Source organism: Puma concolor, chromosome E4 (assembly GCF_028749965.1).
Source record: "Puma concolor isolate L17-30 chromosome E4, mPumCon1.1.hap2, whole genome shotgun sequence".
Classification (NCBI taxonomy): Eukaryota; Metazoa; Chordata; class Mammalia; order Carnivora; family Felidae; genus Puma; species Puma concolor.
This window is the reverse complement of record NC_141683.1, coordinates 42,376,955-42,394,960: the sequence shown is the minus strand read 5'-3', so window position 1 is coordinate 42,394,960 and position 18,006 is coordinate 42,376,955. Positions and strand designations below refer to the sequence as shown.

The following is an 18,006-nucleotide window of genomic DNA, read 5'->3' as shown; positions in this document are numbered from 1 at the left end:
AAACACAGCCATCAATATTTAAACTAGATTAAGGATCAACCCCCTTCATACTTTTGGGGACAGAATACATTAGGCTCTTTTGCCACTTTTGGCCATCCTGGACCACCATTCAATAATAAATGGCTCAGATGCCCCTGGACATTTCTGTCCACTGCTTATTAGCATTTGCTTGGATGTCAGGAACCTCACTGAATAGTCTAGGAGTCTAAACTATTGGGCTAGCTGTTAATGCTAACTATATTTTTCAACCTGATAATGAAGGGTGAAATATCACCAAATGCATGCCCCTAACTTGGGTACCAAAACCAGTGCAAAAAAGGAAAATTTGAGTCAGTCTCACTTTTGAACATACATGTAAAAATCCTAAATGAAATATTAGCAAATTATATTCATCAGTGTATTTTTTAAAGCTGTGACAAAGTTGAATTTACCTTAGGAATTCAAAGAAGATTTAACAGTTCAAGCATTTATCAATGTAGTTTGCCACGTTAACAAATTAGTTGAAAAACCGTTTGGTCAAATCAGATGCAGAAAAAGCAATTGAGAAAATTCAGTACTCAGAATGCAATATAAAGAAACTTATAGAGAAAAGTAATTAAGACCCCAGGCTCTTAAACCGGACTTCTGGGTTCAAATTCTAGTCCTACTCCTGAACTTGGACAGATTATTTAACTTCAATGTACTTGTTTACTCATGGTGAAATAGGAATAATAATAACCTGAAAGATATATTATGAACATGTAATAGGCTAATCTATGTGAAGTGCTTAGGACAATGTTGGACACCTTGAAGGCACTCAGTAGTGTTAGCTAATATGATTGTTCATGAGATGAATTCCTAATAAACTACAAATGCAAGGAAATTTCTATGGCCTGATTAAATTATACATTATAAACCTAGTGCAAATATTACTGAAGATGAAATATTTGAAGCATTTCCTTTAAAATCAGAATAAGAAAAAGATGCCTACCAAAACTAATTTTCTTGGGGCGCCTGGGTGGCACAGTTGGTTGAGCGTCCAACTTCGGCTCATGGTTTGTGAGTTCAAGCCCCACCTCGGGCTGGGTGCTGATAGCTCAGAGCCTGGAGCCTGCTTCGGATTCTGTGTCTCCCTCTCTCTCTGCCCCTCCCCCACTTGTGCTCTGTCTCTCAAAAATGAGTAAATGCAAAAAAAATTTTTTTTAATCAAAAAAACTAATTTTCTTTAATATTGTATTGGAACCCTAGATTACACAGAAGGAAATGCAAAAGAAATAAAAAGTATATGGGATGGATAAAAAGAAACAAAGTCATCATTAATCTCAAACAATATAAGTAGTTACATAGAAATTCAAGAGACTCTATAGTCAAATTATTAAAACTCATACAGTTTCAGGGTGCCTAGGTAGCTTCGTCAGTCAGGCATCCAACTCTTGATTTCGGCTCAGGTCATGATCTCACAGTTCATGGGTGCAAGCCCCACATTGGGCTCCATGCCAGCAGTGCAGGGCCTGCTTGGGATTTTCTCTCTCCCTCTCTCTCTACACTTCCCAACTCGCATGCACACTCTCTCTTTCAAAATAAAAAATAAACCTAAAAAAATAAAACCAGTACATTTTAGCAAAGATGCTGCATACAAAATAAGATTTTTTTAAATTACATTCTTTTTGTTTTAAATATAGAACTAGACTTTTTTTTCTTAAGTTTATTTATTTATTTTGAGAGAGAGAAAATCGCAACGTGGGGCTCCATCTCACAAACCATGAGATCGTGACCTCAGCCAAAATCAGTCAGATGCTTAACCAACTGAGCCACCCAGGTGCTCCTAATTGCATTCTTAAACATTAGCATAAAAAGGTAGAAAGTAAGGGCACCTGGGTGGCTCAGTTGGTTAAGTGTCTGACTTCAGGTCACAATCTCACAGTTCATGAGTTGGGAGTCCTGAGTCAACCTCTGTGCTGGCAGCTCAGAACCTGGAGCCTGCTTCGAATTCTGTGTCTCCCTCTCCCTCTGCCCCTCCCCACTTGCGCGTGCGCAGTCTCAAAAATAAATAAACATTTAAAAAAAATTTTTTTAAGATAGAAAATAAATTTTAAAGAACTAAGCCCTGGGCAAGCGCAGGTAAGAGATAGGGACTCCCTTATTCTGCCCAGGATCCCATCATGAAATGGGGTCTTTGATGTGGTGCACTGAGAATATTGAGGCTCTGATCACCCTTGCCCTGACTTGAGAGGTGGTGGTTCCATGCCAGGACAGCAAGGCCATGTATCCCCTCACTGCCACCAACTCCTAGAGCCGGGGAGGGAGGGGATCACTCAAGAGAAGCTTGCTGTTATCCACACTCCTAGCTCCAGAGTCTGGCTCAGAGATTTTGCCCGCGGTGGGGGGAGGGGTAGAGAAAGCTATAAAACAGCCCCTAATCTCTTCCCAAAGGAACTGACTTCATTTACAACAGAGCCTGGAGAAGTTCAAGGCTAAGGGTCCTCTCAAGAATAGTAGAGAGAATGGGAGAATGCTACAGCTGGGAGGAGCCTTCATGAGTCAGAACAAATATCAAACACTGACCTTTAAAGAAGCCATGATTTGATTGGGCTGGTTTGTAGGACAATTTGTCCTGGTTGAGTGTTTTTCTTTGAGCACTCTGAATATGTTATCCCACTGTGTTCTGACCTTGAATATCTATATAATACAGAAGGAATCTGTATCTATAATCTATATCTAGCAGAGCTGTCTTTCAAAAATTAAGATGGAATAAAACCTTTCCCAGATAAACAAAAACTGAATTTGTTGCTAGCAGACCCACCTGACAAGAAATACTAAAGCAGAATATTCAGACTGAAAGCAAATGACCCAAAAGATAATTCAGATCCACATGAAAAAAACAGAGAGCACTCATAAATATATATGTAATTGTAAAAGACCATATAAATGCATATTTTTTCTCCTTTCTTTCCTTAACTGATTTTAACAAGTGATGTCTAAATAATATGTATATAATGTATTATTGAGCCCACAGCCTATAGAAGTATAATATATTTGCCAGTAACAGCACAAGGGAGATGGATGAGAACAAAGTTATAATGGGCTAAGGAAATGACTACAGATGTTAAAGTAACTATAATAATGTATTGTTGGATTTGTAACATTAATTTATAAAACAGGTAAAACATTACTACCACCAAAAGAGGGAAAATGGAATAGAAGTATATGGGAGTAATGTTTCTACATATCACTGGAATTAAGCCAAGTATAAAGCCAAAGCTGAACTTAAAATGTATGTGGTAAACCCTAGAGCAACCATTAAAGAAAAAACTCAAAATAGACAATTCAAAAATAATAGTTGGAGATTCCAGCACCCTACTTTCAGTAATGGGTAGAACAACTAGACAAAAGGAAAACAAAGAAATGGAAGACTTGAACAACACTATGAACCAACTAGATCCAAAAGACATCTATGAAACACTCCATCCAACAACAACAGAATATATATTCTTGTCAAGTGCACCTAGAGTGTTATTCAGGATAGACAATATGCAGGCCATGAAACAACCTCAGTAAATTTAGAGGAATAGAAATAATGGAATGTATGTTCTTAATGGAACAATGGAATGAAATTAGATATCAAGACTTGAAAACTCACAAGTATAAGGAAACTAAACAACAGATTCTTAAATAACGAGTGGGTCAAGGAGGAGGAAGTCAAAAGAGAAGTCAGAAAATACTTTGAGATGAATGAAAATAAAGATAGCACATGCCAAAATTTATGGAGTGCAGCTAACGCAGTGCTCACAGAGAAATTTATAGCTGTAAATGCCTATGTTAAGAAAGAAGAAAAAGCTCAAATTAGTAACCTGATCTTCCACCTTAAGATACTAGAGAAAGAATAGCAAACAAAGCCTAAAGAAGACAGAAAGAATAATGGAGATTAAAGTAGAAATAAATGAAATAGAGAATAAGAAACAAAACAGATGAACATATGGGAGAAAAAAAAAAAGAAAAAAGAGAGGGAGGGAAGCAAACCATAAGAGACTCTTAACAATAGAGAACAAACTGAGGGTTACTGGAGGGGAGGTGGGTGGGGGGTGGGCTAAATGGGTGATGGGCATTAAGGAGGGCACTTGTTATGATGAGCACAGGTATTATATGTTAAGTGATGAATCACTGAATTCTACTCCTGAAAGCAATGTTATACCAGATGTTAACTAACGAGTATTCAAATAAAAATTTGAAAAAAAGAAAAAGAAAAAAAAACTATCTTCCCCATAAAAAGAAAAAGAAAAGAAAGAAAAGAAAGAAAGTCAACAAACTAAAAATTAGTTCTTTGAAGCAAAAGAACCAGCTGGTAAACCCACAGAATCATTAAAAATAATGCATTGCCATATTTAAGCCACCACACATTTTGAGTGGTTTGTTATACAACAGCAAATAACCAAACAACTCACCCCACACACATAAATCAATTTTAGGTGAATTGAATACATATATAGAGAAAAGCAAAATTATAAACTTTTAGATGAATAGAGTAAGGAATGGTTTCTTAACACTCAAAAATACAAATCATAATTTAAACTATGATAGTACATTAAAATTTTAAACTTCTGTTAAACAAAAGATAGTATGAGCAAAGTAAAAATGCAAGGCAAAGACTGGGAGAGTATCTTTAAGACGCAAATAACCTGCATAAGATCATTATTCAGAATATATAAAGAACATCTACTCAGCTAATAAGAAGGACAATCAAATGGAAAAATAGGACCTGAAAAATGGGTAGTGCACAAATAGGAAGAGCCGGATATCAAATAAACAGCAAAAGATGCTCAAACCCCCCTCATAACTGTCAAGAACTAGGAGTAATCTGAGATTATACTCTGCTTGCAAATTAACAAGTTAGCCCGACAGTTTCATGGATTCTGGCAAAAGACACCAGACTGTTATTCACAGCACAGCCAGCAGCATGAGCTTTACGTTTGTGTCATTGCCTTTTGAGTCCCATAGGAGCAACGCAGAGAAGCCCAGACAGATACTACACACATAGTGTATCGTCTCTTAAATCTTAACCTTAAGGAACTCTAGTCTGTCAAAGTGAGCTGCAAGCAAATCTGCCCAGCTGTGGCTCCAGAGAACGAGTTCTCTTCATTACACTGGACAGTAAGCAAACCTACCCTCTACTCTGGAAGGAAACACCACCTCTGTTGTCCTAGGCTGTTCACTCTGCAGACATCCTCGATAAGATAGTCTGGAACAAAAGCTGTCATTACCATTGCTCTCAAGAGGTGCCGTACTATGAAGAGTCCTTTGAAGAACTGTAATCAGAGAGTACAGATTATAACATGTAGATATGTTTTCACACTGGTGAGATTGGCACCAGGCAGACACCTACAAGTATTAGTAGTGGGATGTGGAACAACAAGAACGTGCATACTTGCTGAGTGTCACCTGTCACAACCACTGGAGATCAGTTTGGTGAGATCTAGTGAAACTGAGGGTCCGCATCCCCTACAGCCCAACAGTTCCACTTCTGTTTGTATACCCTAGCAATACTCCTGAACGTGTTTGTAGTGAGACATGATTAAGAGCATTTATTGCAGCATTATTTGTAATAGCCAAAAATTTGTTTTATTAGCCTCTATATTCCTCTGTATGCCATACTTAAAATATGTGTTAATTGAAATTACATACATACACATACACTTAGATACAGACATATATACTTTACGTTACCAAATGCCTTTGAAAGAGGTACCATTAAAAACATACTTACACATTTTCACATTTTGTAAATGAGGAAACCAAAGCTGCAAGAAGTTAATAAACTTACCAAAGGGAGCTAGAAATTTAAACCCACATCTGTAGATTTCCTAGGAGAGGAGAGAAAAACAAATCCCTCCTGTGCCTCTTCCCACAGCACTCCTCACTCACTCCTCTGACACATTGATAATTCTGTCGCTTACATCCTCTAACATCACCAAGAGCTGGCTATTCTAAACCCTAATTTTCCACCCAGAAGAAAACTTTTCTTAGCTGCGTCCACAGCTGTGATCGCAATCTGGGACAACCAGGCATAGGTCAGACAGCCACAGGTCATCAGAAAGGGGAAAGAAAAAACTTCTCAGTGATTGTGAGGCTTTCAGGGCAAAATCCAGGCTACCCCTTTTTCCTGATGCCTCACTTCAAACAGCAAACTTCTTTTACGCCAGAATATTTGCCATTAGGTCCGGAGTTCACTGCTCTGCTTAGAGAGACAGCCCCTGCCAGGGCATCCACATGCTCTGCTAAATCGGTTCTTTCATTCCCACGTTTCTTCTCTCATCCACTCATTTGGTTATGTTTAGTGCCTTCTTTATGGCATGTGTTGTGCTTTCCTTTCATTTCTCCATCCAGAAACTGTAGAAACAGTTAAGGCAGGCTGAATGTACCCTTGAGAATGTAGATGAGTCACTCTGTCACCCCTAGTTAACCATTAGAGGTAAATGCCTCTGTGGATGTGGGAATGTGTCCAATTAAGTTTGATATATGCAAAATGCATTTCTACATAGCAACAGGATTGGTATTTTCCAAAGGTCTTTGGACCTTTGCAATATTTTATTTATGTACTAATATGGAAAAATCTCTAAGATACATTGTGAAGTGGAAGGATTAAGATGCAGAATAGTGTATATCGTGTGCTACCATGAATATATCTGTACATATTTGCTAATAACTGCATAAGATATCGCTGGAAGGATACACAGAGAGTCAGTGTTGGTTGCCTAAGGGAAGAGGAACTGTGAGGCGAGAGTACTAGCATAGGATAAAAAGGTCTTCCTATAAACCCTTTAATAATTTCTCTATTTGGAGATAGATAGATAGATATTACCTGTTTGAAAATTACATTTAAATTATTTTATTTATGTATTTTATATTTATTTTTTAAATATTTGAGAGAGCATGAGCAGGGGAGGGGTAGAGAGAGAGAAAGAGAATCTCAAGCAGACTCGGTGCTGACAGCATGAAGTCTGATGCTGTGCTCAAACTCACGAATGGTGAGACCATGACCTGAGCCGAAATCAAGAGTTGGCTGCTTGGGGTGCCTGGGTGGCTCAGTCGGTTAAGTGTCTGCCTTCAGCTCAAGTGATGGTCTCATGGTTTGTGAGTTCAAGCCCCATGTCAGGCTCTGTGCTGACAGCTCAGAGCCTGGAGCCTGCTTTGGATTCTGTGTCTCCATATCTCTCTGCCCCTCCCCGGCTCACTCTCTCTCTCTCTCTCTCTCTCTCTCTCTCTCTCACACACACACAAAAATAAACAAACATATAAACATTTGGGGCACCTGGTTTAGTGTCTGACTTTGGCTAAGGTCATGATCTCATGGTTCATGAGTTCAAACCCCATATCGGGCTCTGTGCTGACAGCTCAGAGCCTAGAGCTTGCTTCAGATTCTGTGTCTCCTTCTCTCTCTGCCCTTCCCCGACTCATGCTCGCTCTCTCTCTCTCTCTGTCTCAAAAATAAAAATAAAAACATTACAAAAAATTTTGAAAATAAATAATCAAACATTTTAAAAATTCCAAAAAAAAAAAGAGTTGGATGCTTAACCAACTGAGCCACGCAGACACCTCTAAATTTAAATTATTTTAAATCACAATATCATAGGCTCTATTAGTACTGTGAATATGACTTACCTTTTTAATTATATTTCATTCGTTCATATTTTTGAGTACTTACTAGTTGCTAGATAAAATATACCAAACATCCTTTTAGAGGTTAAAGGATGTCCCCAGACTTTAGGTGTCTTCAACTCTCACCCAATATACAAGGATGTGGTAACCATAGTGGTAAGTGTGTGAGCTAACACTATCTAATTTGGGAAAACTGCAGGTTTGGGTTTCAATGCCACCAAACCCTGGAAATGATACATCTTGAATAAGAAATAATGAAGAGTTAGAACTGAAACCTGCACATAAGCCAGGACATTCAAAGGGCTATACCCTCAGTTAAAAAATAATAATAGTAATAATTACATTAGAAAAAGTCGCCCTACCTGTAAGAAAGGAAGACAAAGCAGCTTATTTGCCAGATACCAAAATCTGGGTGGGGAAAAAAAAAGTCCCCATCTCCTGCGAGTTTGGGTTTAATTTATACTCTGATTATTTCAGAAATCCTCAAGTCAATAAATTAACATAATAAGTGTCTAGACAGGTTACCCATGAGGGATCTGGCAAAAGCAAATGCTAAACTTCTCTTGAGGGACACATCCTCAACCAGGATGGCACAAAATTCCTATACAAAGAAGCCCTGCTGAAAATGAGCTTACAGTCCAAAATTACAAAATATACTTAAGTGATTGTCAGCAGACATAATAAACCTCACGATTAGACTTTGAAGAACTTGAATAAAACTACTAGATAGAAATTATCAGAATAAGTTTATATAAAATCAATGGATGAAAAACCTAAGAATAAGACATTCAAAAAAAGAACAGAGAGATTCACAAGAGAACCAAATGAACTTCAATAAATAAAAAAAATACAGAAATTTTATAGTGGATAGTTTATAAAGTGCAGAATTGGCACAGGTTTAAAAAAATGGTGAACTGAGAAGTGCCTGGGTGGCTCAGCTGGTTAAGTGTTTGACTCTCACGGTTTGAGTCCTGCGTCTGGCTCCACACTATAAGTGCAGAGCCTGCTTTGGAATTCTCTCCCCCTGCCGCCACCCGCCGCCCCTCCCCTGCTTGTGTGCTCTGTCTCACTCTCACTCTCTCTCTCTCTCTCAAAATAAATAGACCTTTTAGAAAATGGTGAACTGAGGGGCGCCTGTGTGGCTCAGTTGGTTGAGCATCCGACTTCGGCTCAGGTCATGATCTCATGGCTCATGAGTTCGAGCCCCACATCAGGCTCTGTGCTGACAGCTCAGAGCCTGGAGCCTGCTTCAGATTCTGTGTCTCCCTCTCCCTCTGCCCCTCCCCTGCTCACACTCTGTCTCTGTCTCTCTCAAAAATAAATAAACATGAAAAAAAATTGTTTAAAGAAAATGTTGAACTGAAAGATAGTTCTAAATGGCAACACAGAAGATAAATGAAAATGTGGAAGAGACATTGAGTGTAAAATAATAAAGTCTAGCATTTTTAAGTAAGAGTTCCAGAAGGAGAAAGTAGGTAAGAATCGATACTTGAAGATACATTTACTGATAATTTCAATAATTGATAAAACACTCTAATCTTCAGATTCGGGAATTATGAGACCTGATCAGGTAAGGTAGTCATCCAATGGAATACTATACAGCAATAAAAAAGAACTATAACCACATGCAACACCTTGGATGAATCTCACAAACATACTGTTAAGTTCAAATTGCCAGATACAAAAGAGTACATACTGTATGCATCCATTTGTATAAAGGTCAAAAACAGGAAAAATTCATCTCCAGCAGTAGTAAACAGGATAATGGTTACCTTGAAAAAATGGGTAGGTAGTATTTAGAAGGGGTTAACAGGGCAGCAGTGTTCCTGAGATTCAAATAATCTGATTCTTGATCTATGTGCTAGTTACATGGATGATATCATCTTAAGAAAATTTGTATAGATGATTTTGGTGTTCTTCTCTATTTAACTTATATATACTCTAACAAAATATTCACACACAAAAAGCCTCCAAACCCAAACAGACATAAGGTGGTGGTGGTACTGTTTTCATATATGTAATCTCTTAACCTTTCCAACAAATGTTGGAGGTAAGCCTTGTTTTCATACATTTGCAAATGGACAAACTGAAGTCTAGAGGGGTCAAGTGACCTTGACAGGGTAATTCAAGTGTAGTAGCAGAGCCAAGACACTTGTCCAGGTCTTCTGACTCCAATTCCAATCATGTTTTCATAATTTCATAAAAAATTACAGTCCTGGTATCCTTTTAAAGCAAACATTATTTTCTGAAAGATAGTCTTTTACAGAAATAAAATAAATGAAAATTCTTTATCATTGGTCACCTAAGACAGTGCATCAAGGCTATTTTTCAGAGCTGTACTTTATTAATATCTGTGTCCATCCATGTGCTTTTATATTCTTCTTTCTGTTCACTGAGAGTTTAGACATTAATAAAAATTATCTCTGATTTAGGAATCCTGCCGAAAATAGATCTAGTAAAACAACCTCCATTTCTCTCTCTCTCAGGTTATATTATTCATTGCATAAAAAACAAAACAAATACCATGTATATTATAATCAAGATAATTAAGCACTAAGATAATGTCATTAGTTAAGAGGTTTTGGCGTTACAAATATATAAAACTAAAATATTCTGACAACTCAGGAATATTTCATGAAATTAATATTTTAAGTTTAATTAATAATCACTTATAGGAGTGATTCATCTTTAAGATTTTTTACCAGGTCACTAGACTTCTGCCACTTTTTGAGGTCATCAAAACAGAGTTGGACATGTAATAATAATTACTGTTTATTAAACACTGTGTGCTAGGGAATCTGCTGGACATATTTTATCCATTTAGTCAGTAGTATTTAACCTTTTTTATTTAATAGGTACTCCATAGCTATTTTTTGATTTGATTTGATTTGATTTTAGGATCCTTAACCTGTTTGGGGAACTTTCATAAAACTGTAAGTACAGTTAAATCAGTAAGTGCAGACAATGTTAGGGATGTCTTGGGGGCTTAGCTATTATTTTTTATGAATTACAGTTTGGCTTGACAGCTGTCCTTGTGTTGACAGCTCTTCTGATTATAGCAGTTGTCAAACTCCATCCTTAAGCAGGTTGTAAATCCTGGCTTCTTCCGATTAAAACTGGGTCAGAGCCAATGGTAGGTTAACTGGAGGCCAGTATTCTACTACTGTATGTCCTCACTAGTTCATTTTAAATGGGTTTTGCAAAACACCGTTCTAAAACCCATATTTGCCTCTGTTTAACTTTGGTGTTTTTTAATCTTCACATACCGGTCCTCCTGTTGTTTTGTGATTAAACATGGTTCTTGCTGAAGAGTATATTAGTGTAAGTGTGGTCTTCCTTGTAAATGGCCTGTTAGCCTTCCCCTCCTCTCCCTCCACTGGGAATACTAACATCATTGCGTCTGTGTCTCCCAGGGGAAATCAAGGGTTTTCCTTGCACGTGCAGTCATGTGATTTCAGAGTGGGCAGGCTTTGTATCCTCATGAGCCCTCGGTCTTCCACGTAAAGCACCATCTGTTCTGTTCCTTCCACACTGTTACAGGGCAGTGGGAGGAGGCATTAGAGTGAAAATAAATAAAATAAAAAAGGAAAGAAATTCATCATCAAAACCCTGAGGATTAATGGAGTCAGAAGGCTCACTGCTCTGAATGAAAATTCATCTTCACCTGTGCCAGTGTCAGGGCTGCCTCTATGGCACTTGACAAATAGAGGTTCCCAGGGTACCATAAATTCAGCAACCGTTCTAATCCCTGTAGACTTGCTCAAGCTTTTCCGAGACAGGCTTATGACTGTTTTTGTATTTCCCAGCACATTGTGGGCACCAATATATCCCCTCATTAATTTGGTAAAATGTTAGCACCCTTCCCCTCTCTCATCTTCTTTGCCTTTGTCCATTTTGAGGGGATGGGAAGCTCACACATTTCTGAAAGATGACTCTGCTTTGTGAATTGTTCTTTACTTGAAGATGCCAAAGGCGGAGAATCAATTAACTAATGAATTTTGAGCAAATACCAAGTTCCCAGCACTGTGCTAGATGGAGAAGAGAATATAACAAAGCACGTAATCAAGTAGCTCACCAACTAAGTGGGGGTACAAACCGTATTTTTTTACACTATTGTTGGGCACCTATATTTGCCAGTTGGCTCTCTGTGAAACAAAGGTAATTGATGATTACCAGATCAACGGTGCATCTCCAAGAAGTGTGTGTCTTCCTCCTACAAGGATAAGGCTCACCTGTATGGTTTCCTCTTGTCTTTTAAACCAGTCTTCCTCTTCCCTTCCCTTTTTTCTATTACAACTTCCTGATTGCTTAATTCCTTGTGCTCATATCAGTCTGTCTTTGCATAAATCCCAGGCATTTGTTAATAATTAACTCATTTTCCTTATGGACACCATATCCCTCACTCTGAAAGACTATTCTGCAACCCTGAAATTCCTAATTCACTCTTTTTTCTTTCCTTTTTTTTTTTAAGTAGGCTCTACACCCAGTGTGGAACTTGAACTCATGACCCCCAAGATCAAGAGTCGCGTGCTCTACCTACTGAGCTAGCCAGGTTCCTCCTGAACTTCCTGATTTAAACCTCACTTTACAGTTAGACTTGAGCTAAAATTTCGCTCACATTTGTTAGGTTAGGGGATTATTATGTAGCCTGCTTAGCCTTTTCTCAGCTGGTTGGCTGTGGTCCTTTAGATGTGGAACTTAAAAATTTAAGCTCTATTCCTGGGTTAGTACTCATATCTTATATCCTATCTCACTGTTGGGAAAGTCGATTCATTATATGCCATGTATGAAATTAACGCTCCTTTGTCTGAGATGGCCAGCTTAGTGTCTTCAGCCATAGTACACATCTACTTAGCCTTGATCTTCATGCTTAGGAGCCTTAAGTATTGGGTTAGATTTGTGCCAAGTGTAATCTGACAGATCGTGGTAGTTATTATCCTGTATTACAGATTTATACACTAGGAAATTTATTCCTCTGATCCTGCTTTAAAAGTTCCAATTTTAAAACCTAACTGTTTCTTACAGTAAGTTGAGACTGATAGCTGCGGCAAAAAGGTTAAATGATTATTTCTCAAAATATAAATGTCATGTAGCTAGTTCTATACCGGATAAATATCTCTTCTCACAACTACTTGATACTAGCCAGTGTGTCTTTAACTTTGTTATATGTTATAAGAGACTGCCTTCCATTGGAATCCAATCTGGTGTACAGTGATTCATGGTAAAACCATTCGGAAATGTAAAACTAAAATCTTCATTATATTATTGAGGGACATCACTTTAAATTTTTGAAGGGATATTGTATTCCTACATACTTTCTGTTGAATCCTGGGCTTGGTGGGATATTCTGTCTCTGCCTTCCTCCCTGTCTGTGGCATACCATAACAAAATACAATCTCAGCCCATTAATACCTGTCCCAGGACTGGACTAGGCAGTTCTTGCCTTTTTCTCCCTTTTCTCCTACTCTCTATGTATTATTCATTCATCCATCAAATGTTAATTTAACATTTATAATCCTGGTAGCTTTCTACGAAATCCCACACCACTGAAGACAGAGATAGGGTTCTCAAATGGTCTGATTTTAGCTCAGAGTAAATTCTCCTCTCCATCTCTATTCACTTAGCACCACCTCTGAGCCTGTGTTATTATGTAGAGATTGGTGCCCGAGTGAAGCTGTCCCAAGGATATAACTCATCACAACCTGGTTTTGGCTGTTGGCTCTATGCCATTGAACAGCACATAGCAGGGGGGCCAGAGCTGGAAACACCCACCAGCAGAGGAAAGAGTCAAGGAGCCAGAGAAACTATCTGAGTAACAATAAAGAGCAAAAGAAGAAATATCACTACTAAATCATTTAAAACTAAACTCCTATAGAGTTCTACTTCCACTTAAGATATAGAAAACTATAAGAGAACAATGCTCCCATCCTAACAAGAAGAAAAGGATAGATAATCTACAAGATTGTTAATTTCTTGAGCCCATCAGATAGCAGAGGTTGCATGGCAGCAAAGTAAACTGGATTCCAAAGGATGACAGTCCCCCACAAGACACACAAACTGTTTCGCCTTCAGTGGAGCACCTAAGGAGGAAGCAGCCACCATAAACGCTGGTAAGAAAACAACTAAAATCGACAGATTCTTAAAGTGAGTTAGTCTGACATGCTAGAGTAACAGGGAGCCTCAGACCCAAGAGGAATCCTCATTCACTTGCTCTTTGCCATAAACTGGGAGAACCATAAGAGGAACTGAGAACAGAGAGAGCCCTTCCCAGTGACACACAGGCATGAAACCCTGCCATTTCCCTGGATTCTTATTTCATACAAAGCAAAATGCTTAAGACCCTCAGGAAGAGCAGAAAACTTTTCTGTCCTCTTCTCTTGTCCCCAGGCTCAGGCAGATTTCCACTGCTTTTGAAGGAGGAATAAAAGCAAAATCTGTCTGCCACTCGGGAAGGACAGGGAACCCTACACTGACACCAAGCAGACATTTCTTGCCACTGAGGGCAGGGCATGAAGCTCTCTCCCTCTCCAGATATGTTTTCCCTCATACAAGGTAGAGTTTGGTTGACATCTGGGGGGCAGGGATGCAGGAAAACTGAGAAATTGCCACCTCTGAGGACCTGCCTAAGACTGAGACCAGCCCAAAAGGACAAAGAGGCCATGAGGCTTGCCCTAATAAGCAATCGCACTCTTATTGATGGAGAAGGAGCAAGAGTGCAGAGAGAAACCCTCTCTGTAGTAGACGTGCAGAGACTGCTGAAGGCTGCGGGGGGGGGGGGGGGGGGGGGGGGGAGGGGGGGGCCAAGAATACTGGCACCCGAGGACACTCAAGAAACAAGGTAACTGCAGCCCACAGGTGGAGGAATTTTAAAGTGTGTGATGCATTGAAGTTATCTGTAGCAGCAACAAAACCCAAACCCAGTTCAGCTGCTGGCCAGATTGACTCAACACCCATATTAACTGTATGACAGTAGAAGAGGCATAGCTATTTCTGGATGTAAATAGTGTCCTTCTCCATACGTTCTGCAGTCAAAACTGAGACATAGAGTATCAAGGAAAAAACAACTCATTGTTAAACTATAAATTAGTAATTGACAGAGCAAGTAGATAAAAATTTAGCAAGCATATGAAAGAATTGAACAATACTAACAACCAACTTGACTTAATTAACATCTGTAGATCTCTCCAGAACATCTATAGAACACTCCACCTAATAAACAGAATACATCATTTCAAGTACACTTGGAACACTTATCAAGATAAACCATATTTAGGCCATAAAACAAACTTCAACAAATATTTTAAAGTCTTCCCTGAGACCACCACAGAATTAAATTAGAAGTCATTTACAAACACAAATCTGGAAATCTCCCACACACACAATTGTGCAAAACTTCAACACACTTCTAAATAACTCCTAGGTCAAAGAAGAAATTCCAAGGGAAATTACAAAATATTTTGAACTGAATGAAAAGAAAAACACTCTATCAGAATTTTTGGATGCAGCTACAGTAGTGCTTAGAGGGGAATTAAGTGCTTTTATTAGAAAAGAAGAAAGCTCTCAATGACCCAAGATTCTACCTTTCAAAAGTTAGAGAAAGAAGAGCAAGTTAAGCCCAAGACAAGCATGGGCATAAAATAATAAAGATCCGAGTAGGGGCTCCTGGGTGGCTCAGCCAGTTGAGTGTTCAACTTCAGCTCAGGTTGTGATTTCACAGCTCGTGAGTTTGAGCCCCGTGTCGGGCTCTGTGCTGACAGCTCAGAGCCTGGAGCCTGCTTTGGATTCTGTGTCTCCCTCTCTCTCTGCCCCTAACCCACTCGCATTCTGCCTCTGTCTCTCTCAAAAATAAATAAACATTAAATTTTTTTTTTAAATCAGAGTAGAAATTGTGGAAATAGAAAACCAAAAATCCATGAAATCATTGAAAATCTTTGAGATGGTTAATAAACCTGGTTGGCCTCTAGCTAGAGCAATAAAAAATAAATAAATTACTATTTTCAGGAACAAAAAGGAGACATCATAAACCATGCAGATATTATGAAGCAAATAAGGGGACATTATGAGCAACTTTATAGCAATAAATTAGATAACTTGGAGGAAATGGACACATTTCTTAAAAGACACAAAGTCAAAAAAGAAATTAATAACCTAGATAGCCCTATATCTATTTATTAAGGACATTGAATTTGTAGCTAAGAACTTTTCCACAACAAAATTTCCAGGCCCCAGTTGCTTCACTGGTGAATTATACTAAATGTTTAAGGAAGAAGTAAAACTAATTCTACACATCAACTCTTTCAGAAAGTAAGAGAAGGAATACTGTCCAGCTCATTCTATTAGGCTGACACCCTAATACCAAAACCAGAAAAAGACTCTAGAGGAAAAGAAAACTGTAGGCCAATATCTCCCATGAATATAATGTTATATTGTATATACAATATACAAAAAGGATAATAAATCATACTCAAATGCCTTTATCCTAGGAATGCAAGATTGGTTCAGCAATGGAAAATCATTGTATTTCACCATATCAACAGATCAAAACCAAAGCAAAACATATGATTGTTTCCATATATGTAAAAAAAAGAAAAAACAGTTGACAAAATTCAACCTCCCTTCATGATTAAAAAAAAAAATGCAGCAAAATAAGAACAGAAGGGAATTTTCTCAACCTGAAGTAATTGATAGCTAACATGATTCTTAATGGTGAAAGACAAAAGGCTTTCCTTTTGATCCAGAGCAAGCAAATATGTCCACCCTCCCCTTTGATTCAACATCATACTAGAAGTTCTAGTCAGTGCATTAACCAAAGGAAAGAAGTAAAAAGTAGATGGGTTTGAAAGGAAGAAATAAAACATCCTTTATTCACAGATGCCATGACCACCTACGTAGAAAACCCCAAAGAATCTATTTTTAAAAAAATAGAATTAATAAATCGAGTTCAGGAGGTCGAGAGGCTCCCCTGCCATTACCAAAATGGAGACTTTGTGCTGGGTCCTGTTCTTAGTGCTCGAATGCCCCAACCTGAAGCTGAAGAAGCCGCCCTGGGTACATATGCCATCGGCCATGAGGGTGTATGCTCTGGTGGTGGTGTCTTACTTCCCCATTACCAGAGGAATAATTTATGATGTTATTGTTGAACCTCCAAGTGTTGGTTCTATGACCAGTGAACATGGACATCAGAGACCAGTAGCTTTCTTGGCCTACACAGTAAATGGACAATATATTATGGAAGGACTCGCATCCAGCTTCCTGTTTACAGTGAATGGGAGGTTTAGGTTTCACAATCCCGGACCAATCGAATGCACCAAACATTCCAAAACTCAGTAGATTTCTTCTTCTATTCATTGGATTTGTCTGTATCCTATTGAGTTTTTTCATGGGTAGAGTATTCGTGGGAATGAAACTGCCAGGCTGTCTGATGGGTTAAAATGCCTTATGAGACGAAATCTGTAGATACTGGATTTGTTCCTGTTAATGAAGTTTTAAAGGCTGTACCAATTCTCTGATGTGAACTACGGAAAAGAATGAAGTAGCAGAAAAGAAGCATGTAGTGAAAACATAGGAAGCATGTTAAACCTTGAACTAGAATGTCTTCTTGGTATCAAAGAGACAAGCTTATCACAGTATTTTTTCCCTGCTGGCCCATGCCAACGTACAAATGATGTTAAGTAGCATTTTCCTCTTAGTTTTTCATTTCTTAAGGAAAATATTCTCCATTTCTACAACTTTAATACTGAATAAAGTGATAATTTTTTACAGCTCCCTTAACATTTTTTGGAGAGGATATTTGTGACTCAAAATTAATGTAAAATCAGGAAGTGAGATACCATAAGCTGGGAACTCTGGACAGATGATCAGCTTTACCTGTGGTGCTTTGCCTTTAAATAGAGTGTGTGCTCTGGAAAACAGTGTGGAGGTTCCTCAAAAAATTAAAAATAGACCTACCCTATGACCCAGCAGTAGCACTGATAGGAATTTACCCAAGGGATACAGGAGTACTGATGCATAGCGGCACTTGTACCCCAGTGTTTATAGCAGCACTCTCAACAATAGCCAAATTATGGAAAGAGCCTAAATGTCCATCAACTGATGAACGGATAAAGAAATTGTGGTTTATATACACAATGGAGTACTACATGGCAATGAGAAAGAATGAAATGTGGCCCTTTGTAGCAACGTGGATGGAACTGGAGAGTGTGATGCTAAGTGAAATAAGCCATACAGAGAAAGACAGATACCATATGTTTTCACTCTTATGTGGATCCTGAGAAACTTAACAGAAACCCATGGGGGAGGGGAAGGAAAAAAAAAAAAGGTTAGAGTGGGAGAGAGCCAAAGCATAAGAGACTGTTAAAAACTGAGAACAAACTG

The 18,006-nt window shown here is 38.4% G+C and overlaps 1 protein-coding gene and 1 pseudogene across 8 annotated transcripts in view; both read left to right on the top strand.

Annotated features, from left to right (window-relative positions):
• Positions 1–18,006, top strand: part of ACBD6 (acyl-CoA binding domain containing 6) — a 215,283-nt gene that overhangs the window by 178,916 nt on the left and 18,361 nt on the right. Inside the window, exons 8-9 of one of the 8 annotated variants that reach the window (XM_086693805.1) lie at positions 10,531–10,565; positions 12,107–14,398. The exons of 5 other annotated variants lie outside the window; for them this stretch is intronic. In XM_086693805.1, coding sequence (XP_086549931.1) covers positions 10,531–10,565; positions 12,107–12,139 — 68 coding nt within the window. In that variant the 3' untranslated portion in view covers positions 12,140–14,398. Of the gene's footprint in view, positions 1–10,530; positions 10,566–12,103; positions 14,399–18,006 lie in introns of those variants that run through there. 2 more of the 8 variants (XM_086693809.1, XM_086693806.1) reach the window with 2 other exon arrangements.
• LOC147572622 (oligosaccharyltransferase complex subunit OSTC pseudogene) lies at positions 14,444–17,393 on the top strand (annotated as a pseudogene).